This window comes from Nesoenas mayeri, assembly GCF_963082525.1.
Source record: "Nesoenas mayeri genome assembly, chromosome: 3".
Lineage (NCBI taxonomy): Eukaryota > Metazoa > Chordata > Aves > Columbiformes > Columbidae > Nesoenas > Nesoenas mayeri.
Genome location: NC_137544.1, coordinates 102547175 through 102565612, shown reverse-complemented (window position 1 = coordinate 102565612; position 18438 = coordinate 102547175). Strand labels below are relative to the sequence as shown.

Below are 18438 nucleotides of genomic sequence, written 5' to 3'. Positions count from 1 at the left end.
GTACAACTCAAATAGTGTCTTAAGAACTTTAAATTAAATCTCACCTATGGTAGTTAAACTTTATAGCTGATTTCCAGACCCCACATAACCAGAGGCACTGGCCACAGAAAGCAAGGCGCACAAGAGCTCCTCCTGGATCTTCACCATGAACCACCAGTCACTGGCACCTGGCAGCTTCTGGAGGGTGAGGAAACAGCGTATGGGGTGGCAGCCTTTGACACAGCAGCTGCTGCATCCCACCTCACTTGGTTAGTGTTGCCATCAGTCTGGCACGCACCTAAACCAAGTGATTAGCAAATGAAGAACTATGACATGCCACAGTCAGGACACTCTGGAAAAGTGAGCTGGTCTTGCTTTATTGGCTAGCCCGAGTTATTTAATACAATACTAGATCCAGCCTCATCAGTCAACACCTACAAAAATTCAAGTAGAAGCACAAGCCAAGCAAGCACAGTACTTCAAACACTTAGACAATGACTCAGTTTCAGTGACATCTTGAAAGCTATTTCCAGACAAGTGTAACAGCTATTTTTGGCTGGTTCTTTCTTTCCCTATCAAGTTGTGCAGGAAGGCAAAAGTGGACAGGTCCAGATAAGGTTGGAACTTAGCACACCTGCTATCTTCCAGGAGTAACCCAACAGTTCAGTGCAGACACTGATGTCACTCATGCCTTCACCTAATCACTGACTTCAGAGCCCAATGGACTAAGTATCGGTTTGAAGTCTCCTCAAGATGAAAACAAGGGTTTTACAGCTGATAATCTTATCAGCCTTTCCAGCAAAGCTTCAGTGCCAACAAAGCATATAAACCATAAACATGCTGTAGTCAAAAAGACTGTGGATAAAACCTTGACCACTTTATGTGAACAAAGAATAGGATCGCTTTTTGTCATCATCCTCCTCCCTTCTAGCAGGACACTTGTGTACAAAGTGTGATATACCCCTGCTTCTCACCAATTGCTTTTAACACAGGCATTAAAATTCACAGAAGGCATCACCTTATTTTCAACCGATTCCTGTTGTGTGCCTGACACAACAGAGGCACTGGCAAAGTGATAGTGTATAGTGGACACACCTAGCTGTTTTATACTGGGATTAGACTGCATTGAATCAGATTTATCTCCACCACATGAGAAAGCCACTTGTTTAGTCTCTTCTAAACAGCTGAGAGTAGATCACAAGACATCAGATGTCGCACCTGGCAGCACCACGGAGGACAGCTGAGGACCTTTGCTACCACTTACCTTGAATGCTCAACATCTGTCCCAGCTTCAGTGCTGCTCCCCGGACCTTGCACAAGGTTCTCACAATTCGTTCTGCATTGGCTTCCGACAGGAATGGGCTAGAATCCATCACCGCTTTCTTTCCTGAGCGCAAGGAAACAAAGCATATGTATGAGAAACACCCTTATCTCAGCAAGCTCACTTCATTGTGCTAGCTCACATTCAACAGGAGATCTGCCATTCCCCAGAGAAATCAAACCAGGACTCCACTCAGTGCCTTCACTGCAGCGCAGGGGCACAGGCTGCAGTTGTACACGTGTCTTGTGACAACTCTGACGCCGCTGGCCTGAGGGGCAGCAGCATCAAGTCACAGCCTCCGTGGATGTCTGTGCTGCTGTGCAAGCTGGACAGATGTTGGTGCTTGAACTCACTGTATCAGCTAGCTCAACATAAAACACTATGTGAAGGTCTCCAAGGCCCACACCGTAGGCTGCAGCACAGCCATGGCCTCAGAAGAGCAAGGGGGAATTGGCAAAAGCCTTGACAGCTCACTGACACAGACTGAGAACATGCTGGCACTTCTTAGGGAGGAAGCAGGGATTCACACCAGCACCAAACCTCTTTTCCCATACCAATTCTTGCCTGAAACACATACATTCATATGCAATTGCACAACCAGAGTGTGCACTGCTCTGTAGGGAACAGAAACAGCTTTCGCATCTTCAAGTCCACAATAATTTTCTTTGCCAATCAAACTGAAATCTACTGATATACTGACAAAACAAACTCTCCTCATACCATAACCCCAAAACACCACAGCTGCATACAGCATTTTGAAAAAGCAGTCGATGGTTAAATCTGTGATGAGGTTAATCAATCCAGGGAGGCTGGAGATAGTCCTGACAGGAGAAGCTCAGCAGGAGCTCTCATCTGTGATACCATGCTCTTCTTGGGCAGTTGCGCTGAAGGGGAAATAACCTCTGTTGTCAAAATTGCAAACCTTTTTCCCTCTGTGCTCACACATGCATGATGTTCCTCTGGGCAGCTTGTTACTGAGAAAGATGCTGCCTTTAGACTGGAGAACATCTCAATGTAGTCAGTCACTTGTTCTGAGTGCGCATACAAGCCATGAACAGAGGAGGCCAAACCCTTCTGTCCTTATTCTCATCAGCAGTCACACAAGCATCAGCTTGCACAGAACAAAGCCCAAATATATATACACTCAAACACATGTCCCCAAAAAAGGGTAAAGCTTTTCTTTTTTTTTTTAAGGGAGAGGGAAGGAGACTCTTGGTCCCTTTGGTAGAAACAACCCAGAACTCCTCCTCTCGTTGCTGCCCAGTAGAGCAGGGTTAGAGGGGCAGGCAGGCACCCACCAGCCGCTTCTCTTGGGGCTGCAGCTCAGCTCCTGCTTATGGAGAGCCAAGCAGGAGGAAGGTCAGGTCCTACAGTCAGGCTGCTGGGCCCTCAGCTGGTATGCAGATCTTGGAGCCACATCATTTTTTTCAACACATCAGAGGAAAGGGTACTAAGGACAGAACAGCTGAAGCCCACATATATAACAAGCAGAGCCCAAAACAGCACAGCAGCTGAAATGGCCCTAAAGATCTCAGGCAGATGGAAATTACCCGTGTGTCATGTAGTAACTGCAGCAGCACGAGCTGCTCTCCACCTCCAGCTAGCTCTCAGGAGGTATACAGAGACAGGCCAGCGGACAGGAGAAAGAACCAAGACTGAAGTAGCTGCTGTCTGAACTCTGGTGGCTCACACAACTTAGTACCACTTCCCTGAGGTGCCAAGCATGTTGCTGATGTGACAGACATCCTTCAGCCCCTCTGAGCAGCTGCCTTGCTTACAAAGCTTTCCCTAGAGATGTGATGCCACTGAACTCTCCACTGACAGCACAGAGAGGTGCCAAGCACTGCCCTCCCCTGTCCTTCAGCCTCTCCTTTCCTCCACCTGTTTGTGGGAGAGCAGCGAGATGGCACTGCATGTGTGACATGTATCTGTACCAATCTCTCTCCTAAATAAACAATGTACATGAAAAGGAGAAATAAAAACACCAGGAGGGAATACACAGGACAGCTATCCTGCTCTTGAGAGCAAGATGCAGAGAAGCAGGAGAGACCAAGAAGTCACCATTTGCATCTCACATGGCAACCCTCAGAGCACATTTTACTCTGTATCCTGAATGTTAGCAGTTTGAGAGACTGAACGGGCAGAGCTGCACAGGGCAGAAGGATGTGGCTTTACCCACTTGGAAAGCTGGCTCTGGAGAGTGGAGTGCTCGGAGCCATCTAACAGAGCTCTGGCTCTCAATGATCCCATCAGGAAAACTCTGTCTTTAGCAATGATGAGGCAAATAATCCCTTGTATGAGCTCTATCAGACACACGGAAGCTAGGGAAAGTACTGAGTCAAAGCCTTGCTTTCCTTCACGCTACCTGCACACAAAAACATCCTCCTTTGAGTGTGTAGCAAGATAAAGCAGTTAGTTAATGATTAAAATAACCTCCAGAAGCCAACAAACCCTCACAATTTTTAAAAAGCCTAATCAGAAAAATAGCCAAACACAGGCACTCCCCATCCTCTTCTCCTGGCATGCTGCTCATTGAAGCCAAGCCCCAGGGGCACTACATGCTCACCAGGCAGCCCCACAGCACCTCACCAGCTGTGGCTTAGGTACTTTGCTAACAGTAGGCATGGACTTGAAAGCAAGAAAGCGACTTGAAAGCAAGAGTCAAAAGCAAGATTATGGAAATGGCAAGTGAAGAGGAAAATACAGAGAAAACAGACACAGGCTTCCAAAGCTGTAGGGAAAGGAAGAGGGGATAAAACCCAGCACAAGCTCATGAAGAAATATACCAATATTTCCCGAGGGAATGGCAGGAAGATGTGCCAGGGGAGGTTCAGGCTGGACATGAGGAACAGGTTCTTCCCCCAGAGGGTGCTGGAGCACTGGAACAGGCTCCTCAGGGAGGTGTCACAGCCCCAAGGCTGACAGTGTTCAAGAAGAGACTGGACAACACCCTCAGACACGTGGTGTGAACTGTGGGGTTGTCATATACAGGGACAGGAACTGGACTTGGTGATTCTTGTGGGTCCCTTCCAACTCAGGAAGTTATATGATTCTATAGTTCACAGTAAGCTAACATTTTTCCGAAAGATATCTGGCACCTTCTGATGCTACAAGCTATTTCCTCCCCATTCCAAGATCACAAAGTTGTTTTGGGTTTTTTGGGGCGTTTGTTGTGGTTTGGTTATTTGTTATAAGGAAAGAAAAAAGGCAAAGCGAAGTCACATCGAACCAAGCTGTGGCAACAAGGAGAGTTCAGAACTGAAGGCTCCTGCAGCCACGGTACCTAGAGCTCAGTTCTTCCTCCACAGAGGCAGCAGGCAGATGCACTCAGGAGTCTTGACCCACACTTCTCTTTCCAAATCCAGAATTGACATGAACGCTTCCAAACCTGTGTGCATCGCACAGCTGTATCGGAGCTTTTCTGCCTCCTTTGCTACTGTCAAATTGAGAACTAGCCACTGGACTTTGCATGTGCATTTGGTTTTAACACCATCTGCTACAAAAACTGTGGGGCAAGGGAAGAGTCAAGAAAACAGCCTAAGCACTGCGACTGATGACACAAGATTACATTATTCCTTTTCATAAGAAAACAACTCTATATTCAAACCTAGGCCAGCTGCCAGCCCTTGGGGGCTCTGCCCAACCTGGCATCTGCACAGTGCCCACTAGAACAGCCCCGTACAAATAGTTAATGAGTTACAAAGTTGACCTTGAATCCAGAGTCTCTTTAGTAGTAATGGCAGCTATTTATCTGGGCACCCTTTCGTTTTTATTCCTGGAAACTTACTTCTACCCTCCCCTTCCCACCCAATGTCAGCCTTTCACTTTAGATACACACTCTAAATACTGAGACTGCCATCAAGGTCACCAGTGACTGAGGAAGTTATTTTTAATTAGCTATATCAGCCTACCAATAAAATTCCCACTGGAAAACAAGCACAGCCTTTTTTTTTTTTTTCTTTTTTAGAAAAAAGGAAGATGAACCAAACCACTTAAATAAAGAACTTACAAAGGGCAGAATTAGGTCCTCAAGCCCTTAAACACACACACAAAACACTGCACCTACTCACAAAAATTTGGTTGGCAATGGAAAGAATTTGTCCAGGACATCAGGCTTGGATGAAGAAGGGAGAACTTCACAAACTCTTGCACCAGATGATTTTGTTCTACGACAAATCCCTTAAAAAGTGAACTGTTTATGAAAACGGAGACAATTCAAAACAGAGAGAGAGAGAGAGGAAGGACCCTGTGGCTACTAAACCAGGATGGGGAAATTGAGCGGAAAAAGACAGACTGGCACTAAGGCAGTTGGTAGGGAACATGTAGGACATTGTGGTCCCTCCATTTGATTACAGCAATGGAAAGCAGTACAAAGATCACTTTAGCTCAGGAGTTTCTGGCTTGCGGTTTTGTCACTGAAGGACCAGTGTTTCTAGCGCCATTTTAAAGGAGTGAAGACACTTAAATTTGTAGTGCCTGGACAAGAGGATGGTAACCAAAAGAAGGCTCCTTCCCATCCTGGCTCCCACTGAGAGTGTGAAATTCTTAGGCATGACTTCAGGCATGTACACACCCCGCTTGTTTAAGTTTGAAGTGCCAAGAAGTTGCTATTAATATTGCAGCAGTGAGGAGAGAAAAGACATCACCTACCAGCTTCCAGGGAACAGGACAATATGTCACCTTCAATAGCAATGGGTTTCAGCCTGAGCTTATGGCACTGCAGCCAGAAAATCTGTACACAAATGCCTCAAGCTGGATTCATTAAAGGCGTGCAGAGCTATTTTTTTTTTAAGAAATATAGAGGTACCTATGTCAAGAGATTTCCCCCAAGAACAGCTAAGGCTGGTACTGCCACAAGAACAGTAAGAAAATAAGATCTTGGACTCAAGACTGCGTACATATCCTCTGCCATCCATTTTTGCAGGAGCAGAGCCCAGGGATGGAGTTCTCATCCATGGAGCCTTACTCACCACTGTAAATCCTGGGAAAAGCACATCCAAGGGCACAAGCTAGAGGCTGTAGCTGCATCACCTGGAGACTCTGATGTGTTCTTAGTGTGAGACACTCCAAGACAGCACAAGGGTTGAAAGAGTCTTTTACTTCTGCCCCACCTCAGCACTTGCTACTATCATGTTCTAACTCTCTTGCCTAGCAGCAGCCCTCATGGCCTCATTCATTAAACAAGGTTTGTTCAAGAACATTACTCCTCCCCAAGCACAACTCAGGCTGCAGAGCTGGCTTCTGGCAGCAAGTTATTGTTATAGGGGAAAATAAGCATTTCTCTAGCAAGAAGAAAAAGAAGTCTGAAGGTGCAATTGCTTTATTGCAAGGAAAAAGCATCTGTTACCTTCTAAAGAATCCTTTCCCATGCTATGAGGAAGAGAAAAAAAGCTCATGTTATTCCCTCAGATTTCATAGCTCTGCAAGCTCATGTTTGTATTTTGGGGTGTGCCCAATTAGAAAATAATCTGGCAAGCAGAGAAATACCAACAGTTGTGCAATCTGTTAAAAGCAAAGCCAACTTCTAACAGGTATGAACGACCCGTAAAACATCACAAGCACTGAAAGCAAAAGCCTTCAAGGATTCTCTACAGGATGGGCCAGGTTTGCCTAAATGCATGCTTTTAAAGCAAAGAAACCCACCCAGCCTCAAACACCTCAGGTCATGAACAGAAACAATAACTCTTAGCCAAGGATCCTTTTTTTTCACTGGGTTGCTTTGTGTTGCATAGTTGTACAGGGACCACAAAGATAGAAGCATCAACTAGGAGTGTCCTGGCTGACACACCAGCCACTCTTCACCCCTGTCCCCCCACCACAGACAATGTGTTTCATCTGCTGGGGTGCTGGGTTTTGGCTGAGGGAGCAGGAGGTTTTGTTTTGCTTTTTGGGGGGGGTTTTTTGTTTGTTTTGTGGGGGTTTTGTTTGTTTGTTTGTTTGAGGTTGTTGGGTTTTTTCTTACCCCTCCCCTTCCAAATTTCTTCAGTTTTCAGCCACTCCAGAACCTTCTGGAATAGAGGTTCACACTTTCTCAGTCTCCATCTCCTCCCTACTCCCAAAGACAACCAGGAAAAAGACACAAACTGGCCTTGTAGCAGAATACTATTGGCCACAGAGTAAAACAACAAGGATGCAGCAGCTGTCATTACTTCAAAGTAACGCTTCTGAACCAGGAACAACTTTTACCTCCAGCTGCAAGAGCTTGGCCCTTTCCTCAGTTCCCTCCAGTCACTGGAAATAATCTAAACACACAAATGTGCCAGCCAAACCAGACAGGGCAGCTGAAGACCCACCTGCAATAATTGTAACAAAAACCTTTACATTTTGCCTACATTTGTAGGAACCACCAAAAGGCTTTTCATGGATAAGAAACAAATGCATGGAGCTATAAGCCCGTACGTTGCAATCTCATATTTTCTAGGAAAGAATGCCATGTCCATTCTATGTGCTAAACCATTCACATGAACAGAACCATTCAGTACCGCCATATTTTACCAACATGTGAGCTTACAAGAAAGCCACCATGGCATGGCCAGGTACACCTCAGGAACATTTTACCTCCAATTCCAAACGAAGTGGGAAGAAAACAAGGCCAGGTCAATTTGCACAGCACAGCCCTTTGACCTGTTATGAGAATCCTTCAAATGGTGGCGAAAGAAAGATACTAGAAATAAAGAATTGCCATTTAACATGTACAGAAAGGATTGTGCCTCTCTTCAAAGAAAACAGTCATCCTTGGAGTTCCTACTAAGCAGGACATCCTTAATTTTCAGAGTGCAACTACAAACTACAAAGTTTTCAGACAAAAGGGGTCAGCTATATTTTCTATATGGACAGAACTACATGGTCTCACTGAGAAAAGATTTTAAATCACCAAGATGACGTAACAGCAGGCACAGGTATTATACTCAAATTCACGGGTGGCTGTGGAAAAGTCAGCTGTAGGAATCGTGCCTGCAGATACTTATTCACTTGCATATACCCCTGATCTCTGTCTACATATGGGGGCTGTGGTGTACTCATATGGAAAAAAATACTTGGGAGACAGAGAAGGATGATGTTAAAAATAAAAGAACTAACCACATCCCCCTATTATTTTGACTGCCTCACCATCCCACATTCAAAAGAATAAAATTTTGCAAGTGCAGGTAAAATGTGTCTGGGAAACAAATAAAAATAAAAATAAAATAAAAATAAAATAAAAATAAAATAAAAATAAAATAAAAATAAAATAAAAATAAAATAAAAATAAAATAAAAATAAAATAAAAATAAAATAAAAATAAAAATAATAAAAATAAAAATAAAAATAAAAATAAAAATGGCTTACCATCGCGTTCCTCGGGTCTAAGGCTCTTCTTCGCAACTTCTGCCAATGCCCCAATGCCAAGACCAACAGCTAGTCCTTTAAAACAAGAAAAAGACCCAGGTTAGTACAAAAAAATCTTCTAAGCCACAAAGAGGCATTTTTGTAATTAACCTTCAGCCATACAGTCAAATGCACAGCAGCGAAACAGCTTGATTAGAACATTCTGGCTCTTGCAACCGAGTCATCTTCAAGTTTGACACTGACTGGGTTTCTCCTGTACTTCAGCCCAGCACACCAGCCAGGTATCATAGGCTCAGCCAGTCTGGGATGTCCAGCTATTATAAAGTACATCAAGAAGTGCTACTCAGAGCTCTGTGCTCTGGCTGAGGTGCCGCTGTGGGCTCAGATCGTGGAGTTTCAAAGAAGGGAAGAAAAGATAAATCTCACAAACATGGTTCTCAAAGTACAATTCTCAGGAAACAACAGAATCCCCATCGCCCTCCAAACTGTGTCACCACACTAGGGAAGCAAATCTGTAATTCGATGAAGCCACTGCCAGTAGAGGTTAAGGCTTCGTGACCCTACTGTCTATGCATTCAGGTTTATTTGTGCTCATAAGCTGTCTTTGACTTTCACGTGCTCATTAACTATGATGAACACGTTTTTCCCAAGGCCCACCTTGTGCAAGCAGTGTGGTAACGTGCAGTTCCAAGGAGCTGTGCTGGGGAGCAGCGAGTAGCCCCACACAGCAACAGCAAACCCTTAAAACCAAACACCAGCGCTCCCTGTGCTGTTTCACGCCTGCACACAGGGAATTGCAGGGTGCTCGTTCAACAGCCACAGATAAAACTACAAAAGAAGTGCTATCTGCCTCCACTACCCTGGCCAAAGCCACTGAAGATTACCTGAGACACAGATCTAATCATGCAGTAATCCATACTACCAAAAGTCCCGCTGCCTTCCCAATTTGAAAATATTTATTTTGCTGGATAATAAGTGACTTGGGCAACCAGAACAGCAGGTGTTCCTTAACATCTCCTCAGCAATGGTGCAGTACTGGGTGTGCATGTTTTCCAAGCACCGCCAAGCCCTCCTTGAGGCTCCACAAGACAGCTTCCCAGGCCAAACAACTGGGGGACGCCAGGTACAACGAAGGCAGCACAGCTGACCAGCACAAGGGCACTTTGCACATGTGTGCAGGAGGAAGCGCATGCACACATTTTGTAGTCTCACGTTGAAGTTCATCTTGCACTAAGTTTTCCCTCTCTTCCACCAGGTAATTACAACCCCACCTCTACCAATAAAACTTCAAACTTGCACAGAATGTCTGCTTCAGAAATAGCTCCATCTGCAGCCTTGCAGCCTACATACATTGGGCCAAAGAGTCTGGTGTCAGGTGAAGCGCAGGAGGCATCAGTGCTGTGGCCTTCAAAAGGACAGCTTCCATGGCAGCTCCCGTGCCATTTAACTGTCAGACCTTTCATTCTCCATGGCACATTAATGTTTCGGAGCATATGGCATAATACAGAAATATGCATTCAGAGAAAAATTTAACTTTTACAAGATGCCACGATTTTAACATTATAGCTAGACTGAAAAGTCCTGAATTTTGTTGTTTGCTTTGGGTCTCGGGTTATTTCTTTGGGTATTTTTGGTGTGGAGTTTGTCTGTTTTTTTTAAAAAAAAAAAAGTTTTCCATATTTTCTGCATGTTTTCCTGTGGAGGTGGCAGCACTGAAATGCCAAATTTAAGCCTAGGGAAGTCTGCTGTCACCAGCTAACTTCTGCAGACCCTTCCATAGTGCCAAGCCATGCATGACCACTGAGCGAGTCTTTTGCACCAGAAAAACACAGGTTTAATGAGCTGAAAGTGAGAAAAATATTCCTGGACTCCACAGCCAAGAAGCAAAGAGACTTCTCAAACACAGCATAAACAGTATCAATTAAAATGCTCATACACAGTCATCTCCCATCAGATCCCACATGCAAGGCCAATATCTTGGAGCAGAAGAGGCATATGGGAAGCCAATGAAGACAGATATCTCATCAACAAAATGTGGGTTTGTAGATTGAATACCACTCAGGAAGCACTTCTGTTGGCCTTGATCCCACTGTCACCACCTCTAAAGCAATGCTACCCATCAGGAATCTGCTTGGTCATTATCAGAGCTGGACTGAACTGGGCTGGCAGTCATTGGTTCCAAATTAAATACATTGCTTCTCCTTCTAAAAACTGTGTTCACTACAGAGATCTAGTGTATGCATCTAAAACAAAACATATCTGAAGTTTCTAATCTCTCTTCTCTCTTAAGACACAAATCACTTCAAAAGCAAACAAAAGACCAGGCACCAGATTCTACTCTGCCTTCCCAAATAGAACTGGAGAAGTTCTAACATGCTCCAAAGTAGCTTGTGATTTACATGGGTGCTGACAAGATCAGACTCCAAACAAGAGAGTGTCACACCTCCCCTCTCCTGGAGGCACACACTTGAGCATGTGAACTAAACCACACTGTGGATTTACAATAGGTACTCTTGGAATCTGCTCACTGCTCCACCCTGTCCAGTTTTCTAGAAAATGAACTCTAATCACCAGTCAACGACTTGTTTCAAATGAACTAAAGCCAGGCATAAATACGCTTCCTGTTAAACAGTTGCTAAGGTTTAAAGACCTTAAGTTTAAACAAAGGCTTCAAGCATCTTCAAACTATCATCACAGTGCTCAGCAGGACATTTAGCTCAAGGCATTACACAAAAAGACAATGCAACATTCCTACTTCAGCTCTTCAGTAACTACCTGGAAACACCTCGAGGCACACACAGCCCTGTGGTGACAGGAGGGCAGATCATATTCTTGGGACTGTGCAGGGTCAAGTGCATCTTGGGTGTTTGCTGCTTCTCAGCAGCTAAGCCTGCAAGAAATGAACTCAGCTGTATATGTGACCTTTTATCACTGAGAAATAGGTAACAATTCAAAGTTGTATTTCTCATTGAAGCAATACCAAAAGTTGGTGTTTTCGCTGAACATCCATGGCTTCGAAAAAGCTGCCACTTTTCAGAAGCCTCAGTGGCTCACTTTATTCCTTACTATCAGAAGTTACTATCAGATGTTCTATAAATTAGGGAATTAAATAATGGCCTAAATTCCTAATGGCTATAACTCCATCCACTAACATCACTACTAGGGTTAAGTCTTCAAGAACACATTGCTTTGTCCTTTATTAACTTGAATTTCATTTCCCATGGCATTTGGAGCACACACAGCTCGCACAACAAAAAAACACATGGAAAATTTCACCCTTCCTCATCTTACAAACTAGACTAATACTGAAGGCTTCAGAAAGCAAGTACTAGACAGGAGGGTTCAGAACCACAACACTCATTTCCTGAAATGGCACCTGATTTGTTTTCCAGGCCTCTTTTACACACACACCCATCGGAAAAGCTGTGGTCTAGGCACATATTTGAACACAAATAATGCCGTATACTGGCTCTGGCTGAGATAGAAATTCATCTTCTTCATAGCAGCCTGTACCATGCTGTGTGTTGGATTTGTGACCACAGTGTTGATAACACACCGATGTTTTAGCTGTGTGTTTGCACAGCATCAAGGCTTTATCTTTTTCCCACTCTGCCCCCAACAAGTCGGCTGGGAAGGGACACAGCCAAGCCAGATGACCAAAACCAATCAAAGGGACATCCATACCACATAACGTCATGCCCAGCAGTAAAAGCTTGGATGAAAGGAGGATGTTTGGGGTTATGGTGTTTGCCTTCCCGAGGAACTGCTACAGATGTCAAGGCCCCGCTGCCCAGGACACAGCTGGACATCTGCCTGCTGACAGGGAGTAGCAAATGAATTCCTCTTGTTGCTTTGCTTCACCCATTAAACTGTCCTTATCCCAACCCCTAAGTTTCCTCTCTTTTGCTCTTCCTATTCTGTCCTGCCGTGGAAATGAATGAGCAGCTGCATGGGGCTCAGCTGCCAGCCGAGGTCAACCCACCACAGGCTGCCAGCCGCTCACCTCTTACTGGGACCAGGTCATCCCTCCAAAGAGCCTCCACGGGGGTAGCAGAGCTCACTCCTCCTTTGGGCCACTAGTCTACTGACCTTGCACAAGTCACTCCTAACGTCTTTCATTTTCCTTGTCTGCAAGGTATTTCCTCCAAGAGTAATCACTTTGGGACAACTCTCAGCATCACTGAACAGCCACGGTTCAGTATCTTGGAAAATAACATCCCCAAGCACCTCTAGAAAGTCACACTCCTACATTTCGCTCTTGATGCAAATTATTTCAGGCCTGGAAAACGCCACTTTGTTTTTACACTAAGCGCCCCTTCAGAAATTTTCCAGGCATCTTCAGCACTTGTTACACTTCAAACCAAGCCCATCAAGAGATGATTTGGAATCAGTTTGGTTCAAGAAGAATCCTCTTGCTCAGCAACTGACACAACAAAACAAAGAGGAGGCTGAATGGGCTGTTATCACTCTGCTGTGCCTGCCAGGCACAGGGTGGGTGACACTCCCCTGCAGCAGCCTCTGCCCTGTTTTCGGTCAGGTCAAACACCACAGAGGACACAGTGCACGCTGCAGGCAGTTGTGCATAGATTTCCACTTGCTTTCTGAGCATTAAATGCTCACCAGAATAAGGCCACACTTGCTTGTCACTCATGTAACAATCTGAATTCTGTTGTCAGTCCTGTATATACTTTAATAAGACACCTCAAGAGGCTAGTTTCTTTTTTCTTCCAAAATGGCTACAATAATCACATTAGATCTAGACTTCACTGCCAGCTTCCTGAATTTTCTTTATTGCAAACGGATCTTATTATATCATTAAAATAATAAACTCACAAACCAGGAATATGATTAAGTGAGACAGAAACTGCTTAGAAAAGACAAACGATGCAATGAAGGGAGAATGGAAAACAGAAAACATGAGGAACTGTGCGGGTGGAACAGATGACCCATCAAGCTACAAAACAAGCATGGAAAAAAAAAAAGCAGAAAGATCTGTTTTACCAATTCCAATCCTGGGGAAAAAAATAAAAAGAAAAAAACAACCCAAAAACATACAACACACACACAAAAAAAAATCAAATATGATATTTAGTACTATAAATACAGCTAACAGCAGTCACTCTAGCTGCTGCAAGAAGCATACAAAAATACATATGAAGGACAAAAGTTCAGTAAGAGGATCTTGTGCTGATTACAGAGAAATATTAGCTCAGTATTACATGGAAGCTTTGGAGGTGTTCTTTGCTCACAGAAGAGGTGAGAAACCAGGCAAACTCTGCAGTCCAAGTATTTCTGCCTCCTGTTCCTACTTTGTCTGTCACCCATCAGAGTGTCCTGTCACCACAGCTGAGAGATTTAAATTCCCTACAACTCTGGGAGACAACAAAAAACCACACAAAGACAAGAGGAGGAACGATTTGAGTGCCGATAGCATGGAAATGCAGCTCTCTGAACCCCAGAAATGGTTAGGAGAAACCTACTTTTGACCTACTCAACATCTTCCCATCTTCTCCGAGTCTAAAATGATGTTATAAAATGGAAATTTAAAAAATAAGTGTTTGGAGTGGTTTTGGTTTTTTTAGTGGGTTTTATCCCACAAAGAAAGGCCAGAGTAAAATTCTGGTTTGACTAGTGCGGAGGTGGTGGGGGAATAATTCACCTCAACCATTTCCCACAATGACTTCCCAAGGTCTTCAAAGGAAGACGGCACCCCAGAGCACAAAAGAAAAACTGTGCACAAAAAGCTTACTTGCTGTAAGCCACACTCCCTCACAGACAAGGAGCAGCATCCTGCCTTGAGTTATTTTCAAGGCAATGCAAAAAGGCAGGTGGCAGAGCTGAAAATTATCACACTCAGCCCTGCTACCCACCATTTAATCCTGATCACTTGGATGCCCAGGGAAGCAAGAAGAGAGCCAAGCCACTCCTATTCCACAGGTTAACAGTGATATCCCCTGCAAAAGGGCTCCTTCCAGCTGTTAACCATCATCCCTCAGCAGCAGCAGGTGCTCCCAAAAACCAATAATGTAACTGGAGACTCATTAAATCATCCTACACCTTGTTGCTGACTTCTGTTGAAAAGGCAAGACATGAGAAAACGCATGAGAGGGAACACAGGGAACCTCAAACGCACCTATCACTGAACTTCGAAACACTTCATTTGCTTTAAGCTTATCTTGCTTTCTCTAAACAAATACATTAAAATGGGGCTGATCTTAGGAAAGCAAATATCAATTCTCATCTCAGTTGGAAACTGCCTTCTATGCCCTCATGAGACTCCCTTTATCAGCCTCGCTCCTCAGCTTGGAGATTTTTTTTATAGAATGTATACACATTACCTCTTGCATCACTCTTGAGACTAATTCCCAGAAAGGACTGACAGCGAGGACAGTAACCAGCTGGGAGAAGCACACAAGTACTGCCTTCCCCTGCTTACAGTCTGAGAGGGAAACAGTCAACCATAAGCCAAAGCTCAACAACTTCAGAGCAATTCAAAGATGGGTAAAAGTGAATGGTGCACCACAGCTGTTGCCATCAGATAATGTTCCTTAGTTTAAGCATTTAAAATGCTTCATATCGCTGCAATTTGAAAAGAACATTTCTCATCAGACACAAGCCAGTCAGGAAAAGTCATACTAGAACTGGCTGACAGAGTTTCATAATTGCACTGGTTCTCTCAAGGCCATAGGCAGGTTGGAAAAAGCAGGAGCTGCTCCTTGCTATAAAAGAGTCCCTCTTTCCAGGCAGTTCTAGAGGCTCCTGTCAGTCTGGATCAAGACCTGACCACTATAAAGGATTCCTCACATGTAGTCCTTACCACGTGGGGCTGCCCACACCACTTCAGGCACATCGCACCTCCAGAAACCTTCTTCAAGCATTATGCAGCCTACCAATATATTACCAAGGGATTTCCTAAACTAGAAAACAAAACAAACAAACGAACAAACAAAAACAGAAAAAAAAAAAAACCCACAACCAAAAAAACCCCCCATTACCTACAGGTCACATCTGTTGTTTGTTAGCCAGTGTACTGACAATCGTATTTCTCCTTGCTGTTGCAAAGAAAAATTCAGAAGGAAAGATAAGCAATGAATGCTAACACGAGATTGCAGAGACTGGAGAATTTGAACACCATTTTTGCAACACAACGTTCCCCAAAAAGCAGGCTGAAAGCAAGAGCTCTGCCTTGCCAGCAGTTTCAATCATATAAAACAGATATCCGGAGCAGAAGGGCAAGACTGAAAAACAGGTGACACACACACACTGCTTATAAACAATCTTTCTTTTTTACTCTCCCTTCGTGGTTTTGGTTTGGTGGGGGTTTTTTGTTTTGTTTTTTAACCTGAGGTTAGGAGAAGACAGGTAGGTAGTTATATTTCCCCTTGAAGCATGAGTCAGCCTTCCCTCACGCCTTGAGTGCCAAGAGCTGGAACGTACAGCAACAGCACTGGAACTCAAAGTGCACAGAAAATTCGGTCATCTGCCACTTCACATCGCTGTCAGCGAGCAGCCACAGATAAATTTGGAAGATGACAGCTAAAAGTGTTGCGATACTTTCCATAAAAATCAAAGCTGGATTAGAACAGAGACCTGTATGCTAGCGGAGCTTAAAAACGAAGTCAAGTGAGTTTTTTACTCCAAAAAGCAGATAATGAATTCTGCTTCCCTTTAAGGAATACCAAGCATGCTGAGAAGCCAGAGCACCTGCAATGAACTTCAGTGTTAGAGAGGTCTGACCAGCATTTGAACCTTATGTTATCACAAAGTCACTTGCTGTTTACTTCTGCACTGCAGAGAATCAGTCTTTGCCCCCAGCTCCTCCTAGTGTGCAGTTTACTCTGGCAAAGAGACACACAGAGGAAGAATAATTGTTTTTTTATTTAATAGTTGATCTGCATTACATTTGACAGGCTATTTTTCTTTCTTCTGGGATCCATAACACAAGGATGTCTGCATTGAACATGTGCTTCTCTATCAAATTTTGTGGAAAAGAAACATCAGAGCCACAAGGGCCTAACATGCTACTTGAGAGAGACTGTTAACAACCTAGACAGGCTACTATCATCTCAAAACACTATGGTAACAAAAAAGCTAATCATTCAATGGGTAGTCTCTGTTGTTCAGTACAACTAGCTGTGATCATCTTTTCCACCTGCAATACTGTGATAGTTCCCTTTTCTTCAGGAACATGTTAAGTCCTTTGATGGCTTTGATTTAAGACATTAGTAAGCACCATCTGTTAATATTACTGAATATATTTAGCTGCTTTTTAACGTGGTAAGTCCCATTCTGCAAATAAAATTCACATAGGTTTCAGCTAGCTTGATCTTATAAGCTCAGACTTCACATCCTTCCCCAGAGAAAGTGGTTTATAAGCAATGGCTAATTAAATCAAACCTTGACTATTATCATTTCCCTGTCCTCAAAAATCAATACCAAAAGGATATATTTTATATTTAACCACTGTTCAGAGAAGTAGCAAGGGTAAGTTTGGGAAAAAAATATTTTACATAACAGCTCCTCCAGCTGTCTCTGATTGACAGTAACAGTATACTGTAAGGATTAGGAGAGCAAAATACCATAAGCAGGACCAGGGTATTTGTACAGACTGGAGAACAACCTGCACCTCACTCTCTCCCTCTCATTAAAACAGCACAGTCCAGTATGTGTTACCATGAAGATGTGCAGTTCTGCTATGCACCACTGAATCATCTGCCCTATGCTCTTAAGACCAACTTTTTTTTCCATTTCAGAACAGGTATATGAAAACTAAGCTCTGGGAATACGTCAGCCTGCCATCTTACGACAAATGAAAACATATGCAAATTCTGTAGTTACAGGTAGCTTGCTGGACACATCTGAAAGGTCTGTTTAGGTGGGGACCTTTTCTTCCTTGCCATATCACAGTAGCAGACACAATAGAAGAATAACAGAAGATAGAATTTAAAGTATAATTTCATTCTGATGCAAGGCCAAGATCCATAATTGTAATGAAACAGCCCATATCAAGCTCTGAGCTAACCAGTTGTTTGTGGGAAAGCAAGCTTAACCAGAAAATAGAACCAACTAATGCTTCAGCAGGAACACCGTCATAGCCAGTAATCAGTACGTGCAAGTTTAATGACTCTGCAAGTTTGGGTGTGCAAACTGACCTCCAAAGTTGGCGAGCCGTCCAATCCTTGTGACAGGAACCTTCCTCTCCCGGGCCCGCTCACTGAGCTGTACCAGAAAGAAGGGGAAAGGAAAACAAGAAATCCACAAATTAAATGGGCATATGGTCAGATATCTGCAAATTCAGACCACAACTTTAAAAGCACTTGACGAACAACTCCATTACAGAAAGCTTTTCTTGAACACTGAGCCTTACATATGTGGAGAGATTTTCAAGTGGACACACTGCAGAACAGATACACCATGAACTGAAACATACACTAAGCAGAGGAGTGGATAAGAGGGTTGGAAAGATAGAAGAGCTGATAACCATGTTTAGAAATCCCATTTTTACCTTCACCTTAGCAACCCTTATATTTTGAACATGGAAGAGCAGCACAAAGCCAACTCAAACTCCGTTCCACACATGGAAGGTTATCAGGTTCAGAGTAGTGTAGATAATCCCACCACACACAACAGCTGGAGTGGCAGAAACATACAGTTTCATCAAAGCAATATCCTGAATGAGGGAACCCACAGTAGCATCTGATACTGGGTTTGGGGAAGGAGGCAGAAGGTCAGAGCAGATAGTGTCTGCGTTGTGAATTCTGCTGTGGGCTTTCTGTGCTGTCTTACACAAGGGCATGAAGCCCTAAAGT

At 43.8% G+C, this 18438-nt stretch overlaps 1 protein-coding gene across 1 annotated transcript in view; it reads right to left on the bottom strand.

Moving 5' to 3' along the window:
- The window catches only part of COQ8A (coenzyme Q8A), a 47149-nt gene that overhangs the window by 13231 nt on the left and 15480 nt on the right, over positions 1–18438 (bottom strand). The window contains exons 4-6 of the mRNA XM_080342164.1: positions 17782–17848; positions 8630–8704; positions 1244–1366 (exon numbers count right to left, since the gene is read on the bottom strand). Of these exons, the coding sequence (XP_080198290.1) occupies positions 1244–1366; positions 8630–8704; positions 17782–17848 (265 nt within the window). The remainder of the gene's footprint in view (positions 1–1243; positions 1367–8629; positions 8705–17781; positions 17849–18438) is intronic.